At 39.7% G+C, this 23,066-nt stretch overlaps 1 protein-coding gene across 1 annotated transcript in view; it reads right to left on the bottom strand.

Annotated features, from left to right (window-relative positions):
* Window positions 1-23,066, bottom strand: part of LOC136841690 (anoctamin-7-like) — an 837,447-nt gene that overhangs the window by 10,509 nt on the left and 803,872 nt on the right. The window contains exons 7-12 of the mRNA XM_067108892.1: window positions 12,566-12,731; window positions 9,832-10,089; window positions 8,080-8,300; window positions 3,672-3,764; window positions 1,875-1,977; window positions 626-792 (exon numbers count right to left, since the gene is read on the bottom strand). Of these exons, the coding sequence (XP_066964993.1) occupies window positions 626-792; window positions 1,875-1,977; window positions 3,672-3,764; window positions 8,080-8,300; window positions 9,832-10,089; window positions 12,566-12,731 (1,008 nt within the window). The remainder of the gene's footprint in view (window positions 1-625; window positions 793-1,874; window positions 1,978-3,671; window positions 3,765-8,079; window positions 8,301-9,831; window positions 10,090-12,565; window positions 12,732-23,066) is intronic.

The following is a 23,066-nucleotide window of genomic DNA, read 5'->3' as shown; positions in this document are numbered from 1 at the left end:
TAAACTTAGTTGAAATATTTTCATGAAGCAAGCCTTATTTTGAATACTTTCATGAGACAAATGAATTTGAAAGTTACTTTGTAAAGATTCTAGCAAACAATTATATATTATTTTCATCGCTTTACGTCACAAGATTGTCCCTTATTTCAAAAACTGTCACCTGTAACTTGACTTGAATATACATATTTTTGTAATTCAAATAATGGCATAAGATAAATTTCTCTACATCTCATTTTTAAATCGATGAACTGCGTCAGATAAATCACTTCATAACATGAGCTATGCTCTACATTATATCAATCTCAAACCTGAATTACGCTTGTTTATTCATGTATTACATTAAAGACCTAGATTGTGTTCATCTGTCATCTGAAAACCTTTGATATTTAAACTGGAAACTAATGTTACTTAGTTTGTGTATACAAAATTGTTTAAAATTCAGTTATTCCACTCGTAACTTTTGACTTTATAATTATGAAACAAAATGAGATAGTAAGCACAGAAAACATTAACGACAAATACAGCGAAAGATGATGCGAAGGGCGGTTAACGACATAAACACTTCACTGTAAATTATCTACTTTAACAAGGAGCAAAATTTAGAAAAAATAATAATGTTATTTACATCTTCGTTTCTGAGGCCCAGAATGCGCTGGTAATGTCCTGGGTAGCCCACGAAGCGGCCCTTGAAGAAAGCAATGTAGAAGATGGATGAATAGAAATTGACGAATTGAAAGATGAACACCTTGAAAGTGAGACTGTCCTCGAATTCTGACTGCGTTCTGTGCATTTCTGGGGAAAGAACAAAAGAAGCTCTGATTTTTAATGCAGGAAATTAATTGTTTGCTCTCTCGAATTAATGAACATAATACCTCAGTCCCATACATGATGATATATCTGAATACTTGAACTCTCAGAGAGCATTTGGGTTATAAGAACAGATATGCAGTGTAAATTGGTCAAATTACAGAGTAGTACATGGTTTCCTGTATACTGTATACTCTCTCACTTACACACACACACACACACACACACACACACACACACACATATATATATATATATATATATATATATATATATATATATATATATATATATATATATATATATATATATATATATATATATATATATATATATATATATATATATTTAACCACTGTAAAAAAATGTAGTAATTAAACAAAAATACTTGGTACTTAGTTTTTCATTTTCTCTAATTGTAGCAGAACCTGCAAATCTGATATTACATGATATATATATATATATATATATATATATATATATATATATATATATATATATATATATATATATATATATATATATATATATATATATATATATATATATATATATATATATATATATAAGATTTACAGGTTCATATAAATAGAAATTTAAAAACTATGTACTAGTACTTTTGTTTAATTCCTACACATTTTCAAGGTATCAGATATATATATATATATATATATATAATATATATATTTAAAATACTATATATATATATATATTTAATTCCTATAATTGTGTTTGTGTTTTTATATATATATATATATATATATATATATATATATATATATATATATATATATATATATATATATATATATATATATATATATATATATATGTTTTTATATATATATATATATATATATATATATATATATATATATATATATATATATATATATATACATATATATATATATATATATATACATATATATATATATATATATAATATATATATATATATATATATATATATATATATATATATATATATATATATATATATATATATATATATATATACACATACACACAGAGACGCACAAACTACTATTCGATAGCCTGCTTACCCCATGTCGTAAGACGATAAGCCAGTTTCTCGTAGACTCTTCCCATAAACATAATGATAATGAAGTTAACAACAGCGCCCGAGAGGGATGATATTGCTTGTGCCTGCAAGTTCAATTAAAAAGAGAAACAATGAGGAATCATATCCCAAAACATGTATAAAACGACTTTCACTGATGTTCAGAATTTTAAATTTCTGTGATCACGAAAAATCTCAGCTGGTTTTCTACAACAGAAAGAAAATGCCTGGGTTATTTTCTCTATAATGGAGGTCTCATAAGAAATTCCTATGTTGGTATGCTAAGTAAGTGGAAAAATATAGTATGTTTTTCTTAAATCATGGAATAAACTTACGAAGTGTTCTTTTTCTTCGTCTATTTTCTGCACAAAGGAATCAGGTCTGTAGTGTAATCACGTCACAGATGACAAATGATGTTATCATATTAAAACAAAATAGCGTAGCTAGCTCGCTTCATCCCCTTTCTATCCTTTTAGAAGGTCGATCTGAGGAATTTGTTTTTATATTATAAGAGAATTTCTGGAGTTCCTCATTGGACGGGTGGGTACCGTTCTCAGCTAGCACTGGCCTCGCATTCGATTCTCCGACCGGCCAACGAAGAATTAGAGGCATTTATTTCTGGTGATAGAAATTCATTTCTCGGTATAATGTGGTTCGGATTCCACAATAAGCTGTAGGTTCCGTTGCCAGATAACCAATTGGTTCTTAGCCACGTAAAATAAGTCTAATCTTTCGGGCCAGCCCTAGGAGAGCTGTTAATCAGCTCAGTGGTCTGGTTAAACTAAGGTATACTTAACTTAAGCGAATTTCTGGGTGAGTTAGTGCTGAAAACATTGGAAAGTTACTTGGGAAGAGAATGAGCGACAAGGAAAAGGCAGAAAGCAATGTAACTGAGGTGGTAGGGACTTTGCACAGAACTATAGTACCGTCTATAACGAGCCAGAGAACCGTCCTCAGTAAGTCACAGTATTGCCTAGAATGAGCCCTAAACCGTCAACAGAAAGCATAAGAACGGTCTACAGTAAGCTATAGGATTGTCTGCGGAAAGCCATAGAACAGTCTACGGTGAGTCATGCCAGGCAGACTGGGCAATAGGCTACTTAGGGTGTGGGGACCGTAACTGGTAATTGGAAAACTAATACGATGTTGCCTTTACCATATGGCAACATTCTCACTTCTCTTGAGTAATCTTAGGATACATTTAATATTCCCAGTCCTGTTACCATTAATAAAATACAGTACAGTGCTTTCAGATTAAAGAAAGCATTTCTTTGCAACAGTAGGTAGCTTGTTAGTGGTAAATAAAGAGAAATTTTAATCATATGAACGTACATGAGCTACAAAAATTTCCATACGATATACACGAGAAAAAAAAAAAAACATTCCAACATCTATATCATTGTGCTGTAAGTGCACATGATGACACACAACATTCTACATCGATAATACCCATGATTCATCTCTATTGGCTGCTGAGTCCAGAGGCCTCCTTCTCCTTTTAGAATAAAGCTGGCCATCTGCCAGCACGGTTCTTCCCTTACGGTAGCCTGTGTGGCAAGGTCTGAAAGGGATTAGTTGGCCTGGAGTTGACCTCTGTACTCTGTAGATCCAACAGAGACGACCAGACCTCCCAATTCCTTTCACAACTTACGGCGCTCAGGAGCAGTGCCCGTGCAGGCGTAAGCCAGCTTTGGCAAGAATGAAAAGAATAAAATTTCGTAAAAATGCTATCCTGTGACTACTGCTACTACTTTTACTAGTACAAATGAAATGCGCATACCTGCGACCTTAAGGTATCGTTCTGGAAGAGGGGTATAGCCACTAAAACCCGGTAGATGATGACGGCTACGATGAAAATGATGACGAGGCTCATCTGCAACAGAGGGACAACATAATGATGAGTGGCATATGATGAATGCAATTTTTCCTTTCAAGGACCGAACTGGAGTCAACGATTTGCAGTTTTTATTCTTATCGTGACATTTAAAATTGCATCACTTCATTGAGATGAGTTATGAACGTCACTAGAAAGGCTTTTGTGAATCAGAAACAATTAAAGAAGAAATAAAAGTAATGATAAAAATAATACAGAATGGCAATGACACAATACACTTTTTGCTTAAAGACAGAAGATAACGATTAACAAAAACAACAGAGCAAAAACAAATCTTATTAGTTTACATCAGCTATGGCAAATCAAACCTCAATTACTTGATCACATATTCCTACACATTTTTCAAGGCTCGCAAATCAAACCTCAATTACTTGATCACATATTCCTACACATATTTCAAGGATCAAATAGTGATCCCAAACAGGGTAATCTGTTCTATTTTTTGTAATTATATTTTGTTTTTTGCTTCGAAATTTTTGTCCCCTTTTAACGAGCGCACTCTGTTTTTTCAATTTGAGCTAACTTCCATATGAAAGGGAGATGGAGATGGTCTGGACATCCATTTCTCACACCCCGTGGGAACAGTACCGAGATGTTGTCGGGAGACCCAGACCACGTGGATGAGAACTACAGGAATAATGGAAAAACACAAGCAACAAGGGGAATCCAAAACTTAGAAGTCGTGGGAAGAAAACGTAAAGCAAAGACCTTTCATTGTCTTCACCAATATGGTGAGTGTCAGAATGGAGCTGTATGCACATTTGTCTCCTTATGCCAAGTCAGCAATCTAGTAACGTTCTTCCAGTTTCACAGAAATGTCAACAATCTGGTAATTACTTTCTTTTAGTAAAGACGGGATTAATGAGCGGCAATGGACGAATGATGACAGTTGCGGCGTTTTCCCCTAATGGAGAGTGAGGTGTTTTCCCCTAATGGAGAGTGAGGAGCTCTTAAATGATACTTGGATATTCACTGGTGAAATCAGTTAGGCTCCGCAAGCGTCGATTTCTCATGTGGAAATAGCGCATGTACAGTCTCTCCCTCCATAGCTTTTTCTTCACCAGCTTTATGGTCGCACGCCTAAACGTCATAGTTTCATCATGTTTTTAGACAATCAGAACCTTAATTTTTACCATTTTTTAACTTGCGCATACTTTCAGACCCTTACGGTTTTTCCTGGAGACTCAGTAGGAGAAATGGCAGTCTTTTATAAAGGATAGAATGTAATAGTGAAGAAACTGCATAACTTTTTAGTAGGTCATGTTTACGATCGCCAAGTAGGCTAAGTAACAAAGGGCGCTAAAACCTCGGCCCTGTTTTTAAAAAGAGAAAAATACTTCCATAACCTTATAGGTTTCTTGCACCCACAGTAATGACAATTATGATCTCTGAAAACACGCATTCAGTGGTCACTGGAGAACCCTCTCTATACACACGATTTGTCTCGTCAAAAGAACTGCACTTTGTCAGGACACAGGATTTCTTCTTCAAAAAATAAAGGTAACCCAATATACGGGTGGATGGGGTGTGAAGACCCCAGGCCAACCTAAATTATGTTAAAGTAGGTTAGGCTGAGGATAATATTCATTAGATGCTGAGCTAGATGCTGAACTGCCATGGCCACATTTTCCTGCTTTTTATCACGAGATTCTTTTTCTGGTTGCCTGTTTTTGACGCACAAGAACCGTATATTTTCTTCAACAGTTTTCCTGGATTTTCGGCATACTTCACCAATGCTGTTGGCGCTATTGACTTTGTTTTGTTTTTCCTCTCCTAAAAACCTAATCTTCCTACTGTGACCCCTTTCAAAGTACCCGCCCCTGACTCCCCTGTAGCACAACCTAAGTATAAAAAACGAGTTAGGGTGCCGGCTTGAACCTGAACCTGCTCCCACACTGATGGTCAAACTCACAAGGCTTAAGACAATGTTGGAACAATATATGGTTTTCGTGTCTTCGAGAAATTAATTTGTCACTCAATCACCGAAAGGTAAACTAGGCTAATCACGAAGCAAACGGGTGTACCCATTAAAATGAAGAGTAAAACTCTGCTGAACAGTAATATATAAGCACTTTGATAGGTATCTAGCGCATATCTTTTTCCAAATCCGTGATGTAAAATTAATACTGATACACGAAAATGACCATGGACAGAGAAAGAGGACAATTATAACAATTATAGTCCCAACAGAAATGGACTTTAGTCGTTCATACAGAAAAAATATGAGTATGTACGGGAATAAGTTCTCTTTCGTTACTCAGACCAGAAGAAGAAAACGGCATCACGGTGTCCAAGGCGGGGTAACCGAAGTAGACCCATTTAGCTAAATTCTTATGAAGTTTAGCAATAGATTACACGTGGAGGGCCGCATGCCGTTTAATAAATACCAAATTCATCCAAATAAATGAATTTGAAAGTCAGAAGATAATATCCGGACATCGGATAATGTCTGTGCTAAATAACGGATCACATGCAAGTTCCTCAACAGTAATAAGAATGCTTCAGCAGTACCTGTTATGCCTTTAGCGGCCATCAGATGTGATGCACCTGCCCTATTCTTTCATTCCAGGCAATTTTTTATCAGCCTTTCCCTCCCCTACTCCTACAGTAGTTTCTAAATTCACTCGGCTGGGACACTGGGTATAATTTACTTTATTTAAAGAAAAGGATTAAGAATGCTTAAAATTCTGTTTATGCATGTTATGCACTGTACGTTAAAAAAAACAAATAAATAAAAAATACAAAATAAAAACACTGTCATTGTATAATTTAGTGGCTCTTTTGCTTCACTGTGATCATAGCCACTGTCACTCGCAGCAGACTCCGACGTTAATGGAAGCCAACAACTGCTTATGACAAGGAATGGCCGCCACCCTCCATTTAACGCTCCGCTTCTATCCGAGCTCGATGATGGCATCAGAGGGTACCTCCAACACCCAGGCCTCCTAGACCCCTTCCCCCCTCCTCTTCAGGTGGAACAAACTTTTGTATAATTTTTTTTTCTTCGCTCCGGGCCTGACCCCGTTTTTATAAGGATTTAGCATATCTAATATACGGCATATCTACATCAAGGCCCATGTCAACCTTGTGGGCTTACGATGCTTACCACAGCATTTAATAAGGGAGTAAGTTTAGCATCTCCCTTTGTCTCTCCCTTTCGTTACTAAAGTTGTTCTCCTTTAATTGCTCGATAATCACTGCTTTCTAATCAACTCTCAAACGTCATCAAAAGTTGTATGAAGTTATCTAATTTTCTTTCTCTTTTAAGATATATTTGGTAAAGGAAAACATTCTTAAGCAAGAGTGAAAAACATAACAATCCTCTGCTAATCGTTCATGAAAAAAAAGTGTTTTTTACGTGAATTTCATTAGTTTCTGTTAATCTCTACCATAAAAAGAAATTAAAGTCTAGTCGAAAACTGTAAGGCAAAATATGTGACAGAGGCAACCTTTTTTCCTGTACGATATGATATGTTAGCGAATATATGTACCTTTTCTGACTCTACCGAGTCAGACCTGAGGACTCTACATACCATTCTACCTGCACATGTAACATGCTCAGGGGTTTTGCGCTTAACACTGCCTTAATGATCCTTCACCTGTGACTTACATTTGTTCTTCAAGTCCCTTGGTTTAGTCGTGTTTTCTTGTCGTTACGACACCAAAAGCAAAGGCTAGAATCTCGTACCAGACATTCATTGAACATATGAATGGCTTTAGATAAACTGATTATCGATGATTTACAGGGGATATTCTTCAGAAAAGACCTAACCAAAATCCCTCCAGGGGACAGAGCTATGGAGAATCCACATGCACTGAAAAAGGACTGGTCCACGGGAGAAGAGGTGGAAGTGTTACGTCTACTGGAAAGGAAGAATAAGCTATTACCACATTTTGGTTAACGAAGCCTGAGAGAGAGAGAACCGGTGCTGTAAAGAGTTGCATTTCACATCAAGCACACTTCGTAAAATAATTGGTGGCTTCATCGACCGATAACGGAAACGTTCCACAACTGATTTGAAATAAAATGAAGACTGCAATCTTCCACTCATTAATGAATTAGGTAGAAAAAGCCAATAAAGTTACCTAGAACTGTGGTTTTCTTTACTCGAATGTAGCTCTTAAAGATGATTAATACTTTTATAATACATGAGGGAACACTTCTCACTGCCATCAAGGGGAAAGGCAATTAAAAGTAATGGAAAACAAAACAGAACAAATAAAGGAATTCTAAACAGTTCTTGAAAAGAAATCTGAACATAATGAAAAAGAAATCTGTGCCAAAAACACTTACCATGATGAAGATGAGCCCCACACCAGCCATTATCCTCTTGGTCCGGATCTTCTTGGGGAAGGTGGGTTCCCTCACGCCCGTGATGGGGTTTCGCTCTTCGCAGGGCGCCTTGGCAGCGAACTCGGGCCGAGGCCTTTCTTCTTCTTCTTGGAAATCGGTGCAGTCCCAGTGGTGGGCCAGTGAAGCACTCTTCCGCTTCCAGTACTCCAGGAAGGACACAGCTAAGAACACAAGGAGAGACTCAGGAAAAATATATAATGATGCTCCTAATACGTATAGACATTTACATGACTTTGAAAGTACCTTCTTTCGTAGCGAGATATCAATTAAAAAAAAAGGAAAATCCGTATTAATCGATGAAATAAGGAGGGGAAGATACGCGAAGGCATCGAGAAAACTTCCAAAAGTAGGTAGACGTTAGTGTCACTGGGAGAGCAACAAAGGAAAAGCTTTACTACAAATGTCACTCATTTTATAAAAGAAAAAAAAATAACAGACTCGTGTATGGAAAGTCTGCTCCGCATCACAGTTATTCCTATTACGTACTATTTGTTTTGTTTCTTTCAAAAACCCTTCGAAATGGAGAGCAGCTCTTCGAGTTTGTTGAATTTTCTTGCATTAATCATTATAGAACTGTCATTTGTGGTAACACTGTTCTTCTGATCACGTAACCACTTGCCTGTGAGATTATCGGGCCCTACTGAGACAAACTCCTCTGGTTCTCGTGCTCTTTCCCTCCACTTGCATCTTCTTCTGTGCTTGCCCCTTATTCATTTCCATGATCTTTCTCTGTACGGTTGTCCTTCTCATTTCTCTAGCATCACCTCGTTTATCATTTGCAGTACTTCCTCTTACCTATGCATCTATTCTCACTACATTTATGCCTTTTACGCTACTGGACTCAACGAATCTTTCCCTCAGATAACTCCCACAATATCAAGTTTCCTGTCTTGTAGTTAATTACTTCAAGATGCATATGCCTTCATTCACTCATACGCAGCTTGGTGAACTCGGAGTGACATGGGCTGAAATGCCAAGTGTTGTGCTCACCAACTATCTTTGCTGGAAAGCTCATCCTTTCCCAGTATAAAGACGAAGGAAAGTCATTGCTCACTGCAAGAGAATCATTTTAGCACAAGCGCATTTATACTAATTGAAGCTCTAGAACAGTATTTCTTAGAGTGTGGTCCGCGGACCCCCAGGGGTCCGTGGAACGTTCCAAGGGGTCCGCAGGATAATTTGGTCAGATATTCCAAGAGTAATGAATCAGTAAAAACAGTACCATTCGTCGCATTAAGTACGATTCGAGATGTGAGCAGGAAGCGCTGCTGTTAAGTTCACTAAAATTTGTGTTCAAAACTGCAAAATTAATAATGTTTTGTAAGTTATTTTAAGTAAAATGTAAACATTTATGTTGAAGATAAGCCATTAATAAATAATTCAGTAGCAATTTTAGTACTATACATTATACCCTGAAACACTTTTAAACCCAAGAGGAAAATTATCATAATAAGGGGTCCGCTACATGAGTAATTTTAATAAAAGGGGTCCGATGCACAAGAAAGTTTAAGAAACATTGCTCTAGAACAACCGGAATTAAACTAAACTTACATGAAGTTGTGGCCTTGCCTGTGTTAATCTACCCTACAGACATACAGAAACGTCTAAAAGCAAAAGTAATTCATTACACTAAAACGAGACACTGAAGAGAAAGACTACCGTAGATAATCATTCAAAAAATCAATCACTTACCCCAAAATGAGACAAAGATGGCGTAGAAAACTGTGCCTGGGTGGTCGAAGAGGTAGGAGATCCTTGCATAGACGCATATATCGTGCAGGTCCCAAGTCTTGCAACCGAATTTGACGTTGCACAGAGGGCACATTTTGAACTGACCCTTCGTATTGCAGATTTCGTTGGCTGGAGTGTTCAAATTGATGGTCATGACGCCGTAGAGGAACACAAGGAGGCCCACCACAGCTGCTGGAAGCAGCCACCCGGTGTACAAGCCTGGATAGATGGAAAACAGAAGATGACCTTTCTTTCTCTCCTAGTCATAAAATACATCTTGTATAGCCTTATGACCACATCAGTAATACCAGACCTAGTATATTTTATATCATATCTGAGATGATATTATGAGTGAATTGCTTATAAAACAAACAGTACTTTCGTCTGATGATACTGATGCACTTGCGCAAGGAAAAAAATGACTGTAGTGACTCCTAAAGATACCTGGCAATCATTTCAACAATACTCTCTTCTTCAAATAACATTTACGAACACACACACACACACACACGCAAAGAATGCAGTTATCAGCTATGACTGGAAGTCCTTCTCCATATATTTCCCGTTGTGTGATTAGGTCATAGATGGCCAAAAAAGGAAACCTGAATTTTTTCCGAGTTTTAGATCATGACCCTCTGATGCTAACGATGACAAGGCTGTTTATTTTTCTAACTATCCATTGTCAAATCCAAAAAAATAACATTCGTACCTTCAATAATTAACCGCCATAAAAACGAAAACGAACAACATACTATATAACCCTCCCCCCCTTCTCTCTTTGTCTCTCTTCCTGTACTGGGGGACGGGCTCTATTACTTCTCGCTTAGGCCCAACATAAACACATTACGTAATGGAGAAATAACTGTGTGGGGTGATATGACGAATTTAATATTATATCATTTCTGAGCTGCGGCGTCTGTTTGCCTCACCAAAAATTAACTCTACGCCATGAAAAAGTTATCAAAATTCTGGGCAGTGATTACACTACCAATAAAAAAAAAAAAATTATGCATACGACTGATGAACTTTCACTTGTTGAATTAAGATGAAATCAGGCAGACAAAACGCTGGTAAGAATTTGAATCTTAAAGTCTCCCGTATCTAATGATGTGATAAAAGGATAACTGAATGTCTTTTAAATAATTTCGGCACGTAGTCAGCATTCTGTTCACCTCCAGTATCACTGTAATACTCCACAACCCTCTCCCATATTTCTCGAATACTTTACTGCTCTTGATCGTGGGGCAGGTTTGTTATCAACTACGAAGATTGAGTCAAAAACATAAATGCTATTTTTTCGTCTCTTTGCGGACGCCAGTCTCTAGAACTAAGTCAAATTCAGCCAGACAGCAGACGAGACAGTCTGAAGATTTCAAAGGCAGTTTGTCCATAACATGTTCGATAACTTTACTCAGCAAAAACTTATATGTAGCCCACGTGCCTGAAACACAGCAAAGATTAGTTTATTGGATCACCAACCAAATATCGCAGAAACAGGTACATAATCGACTTATGTCTGTTTTCAAACCCTGTCGCGATTTTTAATTTTGCTACGTTTTGAAATATGTTCTTCGCTCTCTACATTTTATCATATCGATTTCCTTAGATTTCATAGTCAATACAAAGTGGCCTCTTTATTTTGTTATATTTCACAATTGGAAAAAAATGACTTCCCTGTTCTTTTCCATTTCTTGAGGAGCTGCCTCGATTTTCTCAATTTTATTACGATTTTTCAACGCAGTCTGTAAAATAAAGACAGCCTTGTCTTTGCAACACTGATCAAACGAAGGATGCAGCGCCTCTTAAACTTAATTTGAAGGAAGAAATATAACTTCAACATATCCGTTAAATTGTTTCTCTCTTTGTGAATAAAAGAAGGAAATGTGAGCTTTATTCTGGCTACTACACTTGTGAACGAAACAATAAGAATTCTGAAAAATAATGAAAAAAATTTCGTACAGTATTAACGGCCTTACTTCATCTCATTCAATAACCTCCAGTACATGTACTGTACAAGGTCTGGCCAGCATAGGCTGGTATGGGATCTTCCTTCTGGATCAGCCCGTAGAAAAAGACGGCAGCGTTTGTCTGTCAAATGGCATCAGAATTCTTTCACGAGAAACAGAGATCTTACAAAGAATCCATTTACCAGAAAAAGTTTCTTGAAACACAAACTTAAATTTTACGTAGGAAACTTTTACATTATCTTATTTTTTCAATGAATTTCCTTCCAGCCTGGTCAAATCCAATATGCTCCGAACTGAAAAAAAAAATATTCTAAAAACTTAATGAACACATAAAAAGGATGACAGCGCAACCAATCCCAAATAAACCCTTCTCCCTAGTGTACCGATGAAAAGGCGAAGTGCATTCATATATTTTTGCACGTAATACTGGCAGAACGTAAGCACAATAAAGGTGCCATGTTCAGAATTTCGCGACAGTGCGTAACGTGTCTGGGGTCGGAAGGTGCCGTCGTCTGACACTCCTCTGGCCCATATATACGTTTGGAAAATGAAGGTACCTGTTTCTAAGCTTGGGGACGGTACTTAACGTCCCTAGAGTCTGGACTTGTGTTTCGCCCGTTTTCTATACTTTTTTACAGTGTAGAAATAATACTAATGAATTCAGATTTAAAGTTCCGCAATACTAATTCAGTGGGAAAGCCTTCGCATGAAGGGCCATGTCAGATCACCTAGCCAAGCGAAGTAGATGCCAATCTTCTCGCCGAAATAATCCCGGATGTGGTCCAGGGGTTGATACTTGAACCATTTGCCCCAACGCGCCCAGTAGTGGTACAAGATCTGACGGGGATTCAGCTGCGTCGGGTCCCTCAGGCCTTTCGGGATCTCATACGGACCCTAATCGAATCGGAGAAAGGGAGAATTAACAAACGAAGGAGCGGAGCTCATACAGAGATGGAGAAACATACATATGTTTCGATACATAAAGAAACAAAGTACACGAAAAGATAGATTTAAAGGTATATCAACCTTAATGCATGAGGAGATAAGATACCTGCTTAGAGAGACAAAAAATATGTGAGACTTCATCAGTAAAGAGGTTAAATAAGTGAACAGACAAATGAATTGGTATATGAGTCTTTATAACTGGGTGTACAAAATTTCTTACACACAGACAGATACACATTACACACGTGCACCCTCTCTCTCTCTTTCTCTCTCTCTCTCTCTCTCACATACACACACATGAACATACATACATACACACACACACACATATATATATATATATATATATATATATATATATATATATATATATATATATATATATATATATATATACATATATATAGTCTTAAAAAGTACATATAAACAAATGAAGAAGTAGATGACTAGTTATATATGTAGAGAAGCAAGAATGTAGATTGCACAAAAAGCAGTGCATAAATAAGAAAAGAAAACTTACACAGTTACTGATGATTACATTGTAGCAAAGGCGTGAGTAAGAGGCAGCATCTACAACCTTACTCATTTATTCAAAACAACAAACAGAAAGGTCAAGGGCCCTTGTGAGCAGAAATGTAGTGCCTGACACAAGGCAAACAAAATAGAGATTAGAACACAATCAACTGTGTTTGTTTGAGAATGGAGAATGGTACTAATTCTATATACAAGTTGCGAACAGAGTTCTGATAAATATATCTGGAAAACTGACGTTATATTGCCTCTATTAGGAATGATTCATTTGACGTGACATTATTATGAGTGATAGTATGCATAAAAAGGATGTGTGGTGTTGGCTGTGTTTATTATATGTGCGTGCTTGGCGCATATGTCAGGAGATACTTGTTGTGAGGAGCGGATGCCCGTAGGGTATGAGTTCAGACAGCCAGGTAAGATGGATGATCATGTAGGTACATGTGGGACCCTACAGAACTCCCCCCCTTAGAGAAGCCTACGGTTGTAGGTTGGTGTCTGGGAGGTATGCTGGTTTGAGGTGATCGATGGAGACCCAGACAGTCCTGCCATCAACTGTCATCTGGTAGGCCTTGTCTCTTCTTTGGATGATCTGGTATGGTCTCGAGTAGGCTGGGGAGAGGGGGACCTCTGTATGTATCCACTTGTATGAATGTGTACATTGTATTCTGAAGTTCGTTGGGGATGTACACTTTTCTGGCTGTTGTAAGTCATCTTGGCCAGCATTGTCCGCTCTAATGTTTTATGGATGTTGGATGGGGATGTCGAGCTCATTGAATGTTGAAAGTTGTCTGCCGGCAATTTTAATGCTTGTCCGTACAGGGCTTCTGCTGGAGATGCATCAGATGCCGCATGTGGTGACGTTCTCAGGCCCAGTAAGACCCAAGGTAACTCCTTTCTCCAACTCCCACCTTGACATCTGGCGGTGAGTGATGTTTTCAACGATTGGTGTAGCCTTTTGACGGTGCTGCTGGCTTCTGGGCTGTAGGCTGGTGTGTGTACTATCTTTGTCCCCAAACTGTCTGCGAGGGCATTCCATAAACTGGACGTTAAGCTGAGCCCCCATCTCTAGTGATGATCTGCAGGACTCCATGTCTGCTGACCCATCCAATGAGAGCTTTCACACAACTCTCCAATGTCTGTTGCTGTATTGGTAATGCTTCTAGCCACCTGGTATTTCTGTCAATGATGGTGAACAGGTTCTGTACCCCTCGGAGGTGGGTAGAGGGTCCGCTATGTTGACGTGGATGTGGCCGAGATGGCTGTGTGTTGTGTGGAACTCTCCTATTCCGCTCGCTCTCTATGTGCCTCGTTATTTCTGACATCTGACGCGGAAGGCATTCTCTTGTCCACTTTGTGATGTCGGCTTTCATTCCCCACCAGATGTACTGGACAATTTGGGCAGTTGTGTGGCCTGATAGGTGGGACAGGTTGTGGGTGAGGTTGAAAGCCTTCATTCTGAGACCTGCTGACAGGTAGGGGTGAGGGCATCCAGTACTTGTTTCACAGGTGATGGTTGTCTCTCCATTGATGATAGATAGGTCACTCCATGTGAAGGGGGGAGTTGTCCTTCAGCAGCAGTCGCTGTAGGTCCACGATGTCTTTTTGCGCCTCTGCTATTTCGGGATAGGCTATCTCAGTCTGGACAGTGTTGGTGCAGTTTCTTGATAGTGTGTCAGTCACGGTGTTTGAAGACCCCTTCAGGTACTTGATGTTGCAGGAGTGTTCAGCTATTGCAGACAAGTGATGCTGCTGTTGTGCTGACCATGTGTCTGTGGTTTTTGTGAAGGAGTGCACCAAGGGTTGGTGGTCTGTTTGTATGATGAACTGGCGTCCTTCGAGCATGTGGCGGAAGTGGCGGATGGCTTTGTGGACTGCCAGCAACTCTATCAAATGTGGATTACTTTTGTTCTGCTGTCGTTAACTTTTTGCTGAAAAACACCAGCTGTCAATGATCATCATCTGTGTCCTGCTCCAGTACTGCGCCCATCCTTGTGTGTGTGTCAGTTGTCAAAGTGAGGGGCCTATGGGGTACGGGAAAGATTAATGTGGCTGCAGAGGTTACTGCCTGCTTTGCTAATAAAAATGCATTATCTTGAATAGTTGGCCAACATAATTTTTTTGGTTTTCCTATTAAACAATTATATATTGGATTCATGATTTTAGTGATATTGTGTATAAATCGATGATAGTAGTTAATTAATCCTGAAAATTCTCGTACTGTTTTGATTGTGGTTGGTGTTGGAAAGTTGGTGATTGCTTTTACTTTTGCTGGGAGGGGTTTGATGATGTCTGGGCTTATTTAATGTCCGAGGAATTCTACTGTCATTTTTGCCCACTCATATTTGTCTTAACTTACTACAAGTCTGTTTTCTTTGAGTGTTGTAGCACCCTATTGACATCTTTTAGGTGTTGCTTGAGGTTGGGGCTAAAAACGAGGATGTTGTCAATGTAGACAAAGCAGAAGGAAATATCACCTAGGAGCTTGTCCATTAGTCTTCGGAAGGCTGGCCCCACATTTTGAAGGCTGAAGCAGCTGTAATTAGGTGATAATCACTGTCTTTTCTATATCTTCCTTCATTATTGGAACTTGGAAGTATTCCTTCAGCAGATCTATTTTGGTGAAGACCTTAGCACCGTTCATTTGGTTGGTGATGTCTGCCATGTACGTCAACAGGTATCTGTCAGGCTTTGTTTTAATGTTTAGCTGCTGATAGTCTCTGCACAGCCGCCATGTTCTGTTGGGTTTTGCTACCATGTGGAGAAGGGATGCCCATGGGCTGGGGGCTGTCTGGCATATTCCTGCCTTCTCCATTTCCCTGAATACTTGTTTGGCATAGGGGAGTTTTTCTGGGCCAAACGTCCGAAGCGGGCATGGACTGGGGGATCTTCTGTTTCTATGTGGTGCTGGATGTTGTGTTTTGCTGGTTTGGTTAAGTCGTGCGCTGCAGGTCATCTTTGAAGACCTCTGGGAACTCCTGTAGGAGGCAGTGTATTTCTGGCGGTGGGGTGGCTGATATGATGGGTACAGTTTGTCATATCTGCTGCTTGTAGTGACGTTATGGTGGGGGGTTGCTTTATCAGTTGTTGCAGAGATGATGCGGGGGGCGATTTTCAGGATCAGCTGTTTAGATGCTACGTCCACCAGTAGGTTGTCTTCTTTTAGGAAGACAGCTCCTAAAAGCGCTACTGTTTCGTCTGCTGTGATGAATGTCCAGCTGTAACCTTTCCCACTGAATGAGAGTTTCAAGGTCCACCTCCTGTGTATCTTGACTGGTGCTCCGCTAGAGGTGGATACGTGGATGTTGGTGGTTGGGTTGGGGTTGATTGCTTCGTGTGGGCTGGCTGGCATGAATGATTTGCATGCCCCAGTGTCAACAAGGAATTCTGTGTTTGACCTCTTGTCTCTTATGAAGAAGCACGTTGAGCCTTTGCGCTCGTACCTGGAAGAAAGACAGCAGAAAGCAGGTGCAGCTTCTCTTACGAGGCAACTGGTCTGCTCACCACTGACGTTTAGTTGTTTGGGTCATTGATGAGACCCTCTTACATGTTTCTTGAGAACAGGCAGCCTTTGTCACATTTGCGGGCCTTTCTTCCAAACTTCCAGTAGAAGAAGCATATTCCCTCTGGTGATTCATTTTTTTTCTGCCTGGTCTTTCTGTTGTTGAATTGTTTGGGGAAGCTCCTCTTTTGGATGGGGGTGGCTGTTGGTTGACTGGTGGGACCATCGTGCTGATGCTGCTACGGGTGGCTGGGTGGGTTCCGCTGTTTTGTGGGCCATGTGTACTGTGTCGACCAAACTTAAGAATTCTTCGATGGGCATGGTGGCGGCATTGGACGTGGGCACCACTGTTTGGTGGGGCAGTTTTGTGAGGAGGAACTCTCTCACAAGGTCCAGGGTTGACTTGGGTTGGCCGTTTGCGGTGAGTAGTGTTACCAGCTGCCGCAACTGCTTGTAGACATGTGATGACCACTTGTCTCCTATGGCTGCCCCATGTTGTCCAGGAACTTCTTGGCCCTTAGGGAGGGTGACATGCTGAAGGATGACTTCAGCTGGTCCTTCAGTGATTCGCAGGTGACATGGGTTTTAAGTTCTGCAAGCCATTCTGCGACTTGCTCGAAAACATCATCTGGCAGGAATTCGAGGATGGCATCTGCTTTGCGTGCTGAGGAGGTGATTTTCTTTGACCGGAAGATTGTCTCTACCCTGAAGAACCAAGCTTCTGGGTTGTGGGGTGTGAAGGGGGGCAGATGTCTGGAGGTGGCGGCGACGCTGCCGCTGGAGAGCCTGGCATCATTGGGGCTGGCTGGGTTGGTCATCTCTGTGGTCACCAATGTAGCAAAGGCGTGAAAGGTAGTGTCTACAAACTTACTCATTTATTCAAAACAACAAACAGAAAGGTCAAGGGCTCTTGCGAGCAGAAATGTAGTGCCTGACATGAGTTGAACAAAATAGAGATTAATACACAATCAACTGTGTTTGTTTGAGAATGGAGAATGGTACATAATTCTATAAACAAGTTGCGAACAGAGTTCTGATAAATATATATGGAAAACTGACATTATTAGGAATGATTCATTTGATGTGACATTACTATGAATAATGGTATACAAAAAAGGATGTATGGTGTCAGCTGTGTTTCTTATATGTGTGTACTTGGCGCGTATGTCAGGAGATGTTTGTTGTGAGGAGTGGATGCCCATGGGGTATGAGTTCGGACGGCCAGGTAAGATGGATGATTGAGTATATACATTGTGATAAGTAAAGAAGCATAATACAAAAAAGATAAAAATAAAAGCTTTTATAGATGAAGATACATAATATTTGCTTGACTGTTAATAAATGAATAGATACATAACAGAATATACATATAAATAATACAACTTTAATGATTGAGCAGACAAAAAAATATGAAGACAAAGAAAATGGAAAATATAATTTTCTAAATATATATTTAAGATCTGGACCTGAAAATCTTTTCAAAAAATCATTACAAAAAACAAAGCAGTTCGTCAGATAACAATACAAAAGTGAAATGCAGCATGAATAAAAATCCAATCAAATTCTCTTGAAGACAGCAAAACTATCCCTGAAGTACTGAGGGCTGGATTTCATTGCAGATTAAAAAAAAAAATTGAAGGTGCCTGTGAACATGGAACAAGAAATCAGAAAACAGAAAAAAACAATAATATCTGAATCACAGTAAGCTTAGAAAACAAATAATGTAAAGACATGTTTGGTAATGATTTAACAAATTCACCATCGTCTTTTACGGTAATTTATAAGAATAAAATGACACTAGCCAACCTTTTTTGTAAGTGTTGCAGCATTTGGGAGATAACAGGCTTTTCAAGTTTAATTTAAATGACAAGAATAATTTATTACATTAAGGTATCAGGCATTCAAATCCTCTTCATTGACCTATTTGTCTGGCCTACATACTTTTCTTCTGCTTGAAGTTGAAATTACTCTGAAAAGCATGTATTAAAGGCCCAAATTTTTTCTTAATACACATTCAGCTTATCAAAACACTGCTAATTTTGGGTAAAGAGACTCTGCAATTATATGTATGTACATATATTCTCTCTGTTAAAGGAAGCCCTCGACTTTGGACCACCTTGGCGTGGCTCTTGAACCCCTAAAATTCGTTCCTGGGTTCAAATCCAAGAGTCTTGTCTATATTGTTACTTATTCATTTGGATTAAGTCTTGTGGAAATTTTCATTTTTGGAAAAAATTATTCACCTGTTAAGGTATTATGGCTAGGACTGGGGGTTATATCTGAAGCTAATGGTGGAAACTATGGTAGGATCATCATCTACCCAATAATGTTTGGACCTGAAGAATGTTAATGGGATTATTCACATTGATATCTCAGGGACAGAACTATCCTGAAGAACTGGACATGGATCCCAGGGGTAGTCTGGTACTGGGGACAGGACTCTTGGCAATCTGTCTGGTTTGTCCATAAATATGATTAGGGTGGGGATGATTGTATTCTTGTAATACTCTCAGTTCCAACAAGCAGGTTTGGCTTACACTTGAGCCACTATAATTGTGTTGGTACCATCTCCTGTTGGGTAGGGTAGGGAGTGGACATTTGGGAGTCAGCTCTTACTGGTGCCATTGCCAGAAGAATAAACTTCATAAAAGGCTGATGATATCTTTTAAGATTTCCTGATTTATTTGCTTACTTTTTCACCTCACTCTATTTATATGATTAGTAATAAAGAATCAAGTACCCTTGGATCCTTTGATGCCCCTCTAGCACAGATGACGACCTCTGCACCTTCCTCTGACAACCTGCGCTTGGACATGGCTAGGAAAACAGAGCAAAGGGAAATTCACCAGAAATATATGTGAAATAGGACCGAGGATATTTGAAACATTTTCTTATGATAAGTACTTGACATGGGAAGATCCTAACTGTATCATTTTTATTGTGTATAGAGACATTGTGAAGTGTGATATCATCTCAAGATTGGGGAAAACTGACAGCAGAACTGGCCTTACCAAAAATAGTGAAAAATTAACAGCTCAGTACATGCTTTTTGGAATCACTCCAAGGGAATGATATTTGCACCCCTACTGATGATGTATTCAGAAGGGAAACTTGTAGAATAATTAAAAGATAAGGCGTGATTAGAATTGAAAGAATGAAGAAGATCAATGGTGCCTTAGTTCCAGTTTCAAATTTAATTACTACATTCAATTCCACCCACTTACCTAATGGAATAAAAGCATCGTGGATACGTTCTAAGATTAAGCAATATATCCCACTACCAAGGAGATGTTTTTATCGCCAAGCATGTGGTCATATCTTAAGATCTTGTGGGCAGAAGATACAAGGCAAGCCTGCCATGTATGGTGATTGTAATGAACCAGAGCATGGTGTATGTTATAAAAAACCAAAATGCATATATTGTGGAGGTAATTGCTTCCTTTCCTAATGTAAAGGGAACATCAGTAGTGACCTGTACTCCTGACTCTTTTGGAGGCTGCACCAGTAATTTCTGGCACTCCTGCCTCCTTGGAGGCTCCATAAGTAATATCTGGCACTCCTACCTCTTTGGAGGCCATGCCAGTATGCCTGGCACTCCTGCCTCTCTGGGGGCTGCACCAGTTATACCTGGTGTGTCTGCCTCTTTGGAGGTTGCACCAGCTGTATCTGGTGCTTCTGTCTTTCTGGATCCTGCACCAGTTCTGACTGGCATTCCTGATGCTTCAAATACTTCCACCTCTCTTCAGGCAGCGCTAGCTTTGTCTGGTGCTTCTGAGCATGAAATTTCATTGACAAAAAAGCCATCAAAAGTACCCAACACCCGCAGTACTAGGGAGACTGTGCCATCTGTGTCAGGTTCTTTCTCCATGGAAACAGCACCATTATCAACCTTAAAGCAAAAAGCAACCATAAATAGTGTCTCATGGAAAAAAGCAGGAGCAAGGGTGGCAGTAGAGTAAAAGTACTTTAAAGATGCTCTGATTCATCGGCCTCAAAATCTAAATATAATTCATTAATTTTCTTCAGTAGAACTGTCAGGGATTAAGATCTAAATGGGAAGAACTAAAGTTGCTAATATCAGAAGTTTCCTATGTGTATAGCTTTGCAGGAGACTATGATTGGTAATAATATGTGTCCAAGCGCAAGAGAGTATAGAGCCTATCATTCCCTTTATGACATAATTATAGGAAACTGTAGATGTGTAGTTTTATTTACATATTTGTAATGACACCCCACAAAATCCCATTAATATCTAGTCTACACTGCAAGTGAAAGTGGTGTAGATCTATTTACAAAGAAAATATACAGTATGCTCTCTCTATTTACTATTTAGTGAAGTCTACTGCGCTGATGAATATAAACCCATTCTTCAAAAGATATTATGTCCCTTTCTTATTCTGGGAGATGCTGTAGGGTCCCACATGGACCCACACACCATCCATCTTACCTGGCTTGCTAATCTCTTCACAACGAGCATCTCTGCGCGCCAAGCATACGCATACAAGAAAAATAGCAGATGTCACACATCCTTTGTACATATATTATCATTCATATTATTGTTATGTTAAATGTATCATTCTTAGCGCAAGCATTACAATGTCAGCATTCTAACTATGTGTATCATAACTTCATTTGTGTCTTGGTATTGATTCATGTGCATCTTTCCATCCTCCAACAAACAGAGTTGATTGTACTCTGACCTCTGTTTTGTTCACCTCGTGTCAGGCACTACATTTCTGCTCACAAGAGCTACTGACCTGTCTGTTTGTTGTTTGAATAAATTAGTGAGTTCACAGACACAGCCTCTTACTCATGCCTTTGCTACACTGGTGACTATGGAGATGTCCAGCCCATCCAGCCCCAACGATGCCAGCTTCTCCAGCGACACTGTCACTGCTGCCTCCATATGCCTTCCCCTCATTCACGTCCCACAACCCAGAAGCTTGGTTCCTCAGGGCAAACAATATTTCGATCAAAGAAAATTACCCCCTCAGCACGCAAGCAGATGCCGTTCTCGAATTCCTGCCAGACAACATTTTCAAGAAAGTCACAGGATGACTCACAGAAATGTAAACCTGCCACCTACAAATTACAGAAGGATCAGGTGAAGTCATCCTTCAGCATGCCACCCACCCTAAGAGCCAAGAAATCCCGAACAACATGGGGGGCAGCCATAGGAGATGAGCAGCTATCGCAGGTCTACAAGCAATTGCGGCAGCTCATAACTATCCCTGCCACACACGGCCAACCCGAGTCAACCCTGAACCTTGTACGAGAGGTCCTCCTCACTAAACTGCCTTGCCAAACAGTGGCGACCATGCCCCACACCTTCACCATGCCCATCGACGAATTCCTAATATTGGTCAATGCAGTACACATGGCCCACAAGACAGCGCCACCCATAGCAGTAGCAGCACGACAGTCCCAGCAGTCAACCAACATGGATTCCGACAACAATCCAAAGGGACTGTCTGTCCCCATCCACAAGCAGATCTTCCACAAACAATTCATCAAGGGGAAGACCAGACAGAAGAAAGACCAACCACCAGAGGGAATATGCTTTTTCCACTGGAAATTTGGAAAAAAAGCCAGCAAGTGTAACAAAGACTGCCTGTTTTAAAAAAACATGCAAGAGGGTTGCACCTGCGACCCAAACAACTAAACGTCAGCGGTGAGCAAACCGGTTGCCTTGTAAGAGAAGCTGCGCCTGCTTACTGGTGTCTTTCTTCCAGATTTGAATGAAAGGGCTCCACGTGTTTCTTTGTCAGGGACAAAAGGCCGAACACAGAATTCCTCATTGACACCAGGGCATACAAATCATCTGTGCCAGCCAGCCCACACAAACGACTCAACCCTGCCTCACCCACCCACCAACCTCCATGTATCCACTGCCAATGGAGCACCACTCAAGATGTACAGGAAGCGAAATATGAATGTGTCAATCAACGAGAGGAACTACAGTTGGACCTTCATCACGGCAGACGTGACACTAGCACTTTTAGGAGCAGACTTCCTAAAAGCACACAATCTGCTAGTGGACACAGCATCAAAACAACTGATCCCGAAAACACCTTCAGTATCATCTCCTCAACAACTGAGCAAACAACCTACCACCACATCGTCACCGCAACAGCACAGACGACAAACAGGCCCCATTGCAGCAGTTACCCTGTAAAGTCCCCTCTCAACAGGTTTTCTCTAGTGAACCTCCCGTTTTCTACAAGACTTCTCCCAAGACCTTAGGTCTTACA

Source organism: Macrobrachium rosenbergii, chromosome 9 (genome assembly GCF_040412425.1).
Source record: "Macrobrachium rosenbergii isolate ZJJX-2024 chromosome 9, ASM4041242v1, whole genome shotgun sequence".
NCBI lineage: Eukaryota > Metazoa > Arthropoda > Malacostraca > Decapoda > Palaemonidae > Macrobrachium > Macrobrachium rosenbergii.
This window is presented reverse-complemented; position numbering and strand designations above follow the sequence as displayed.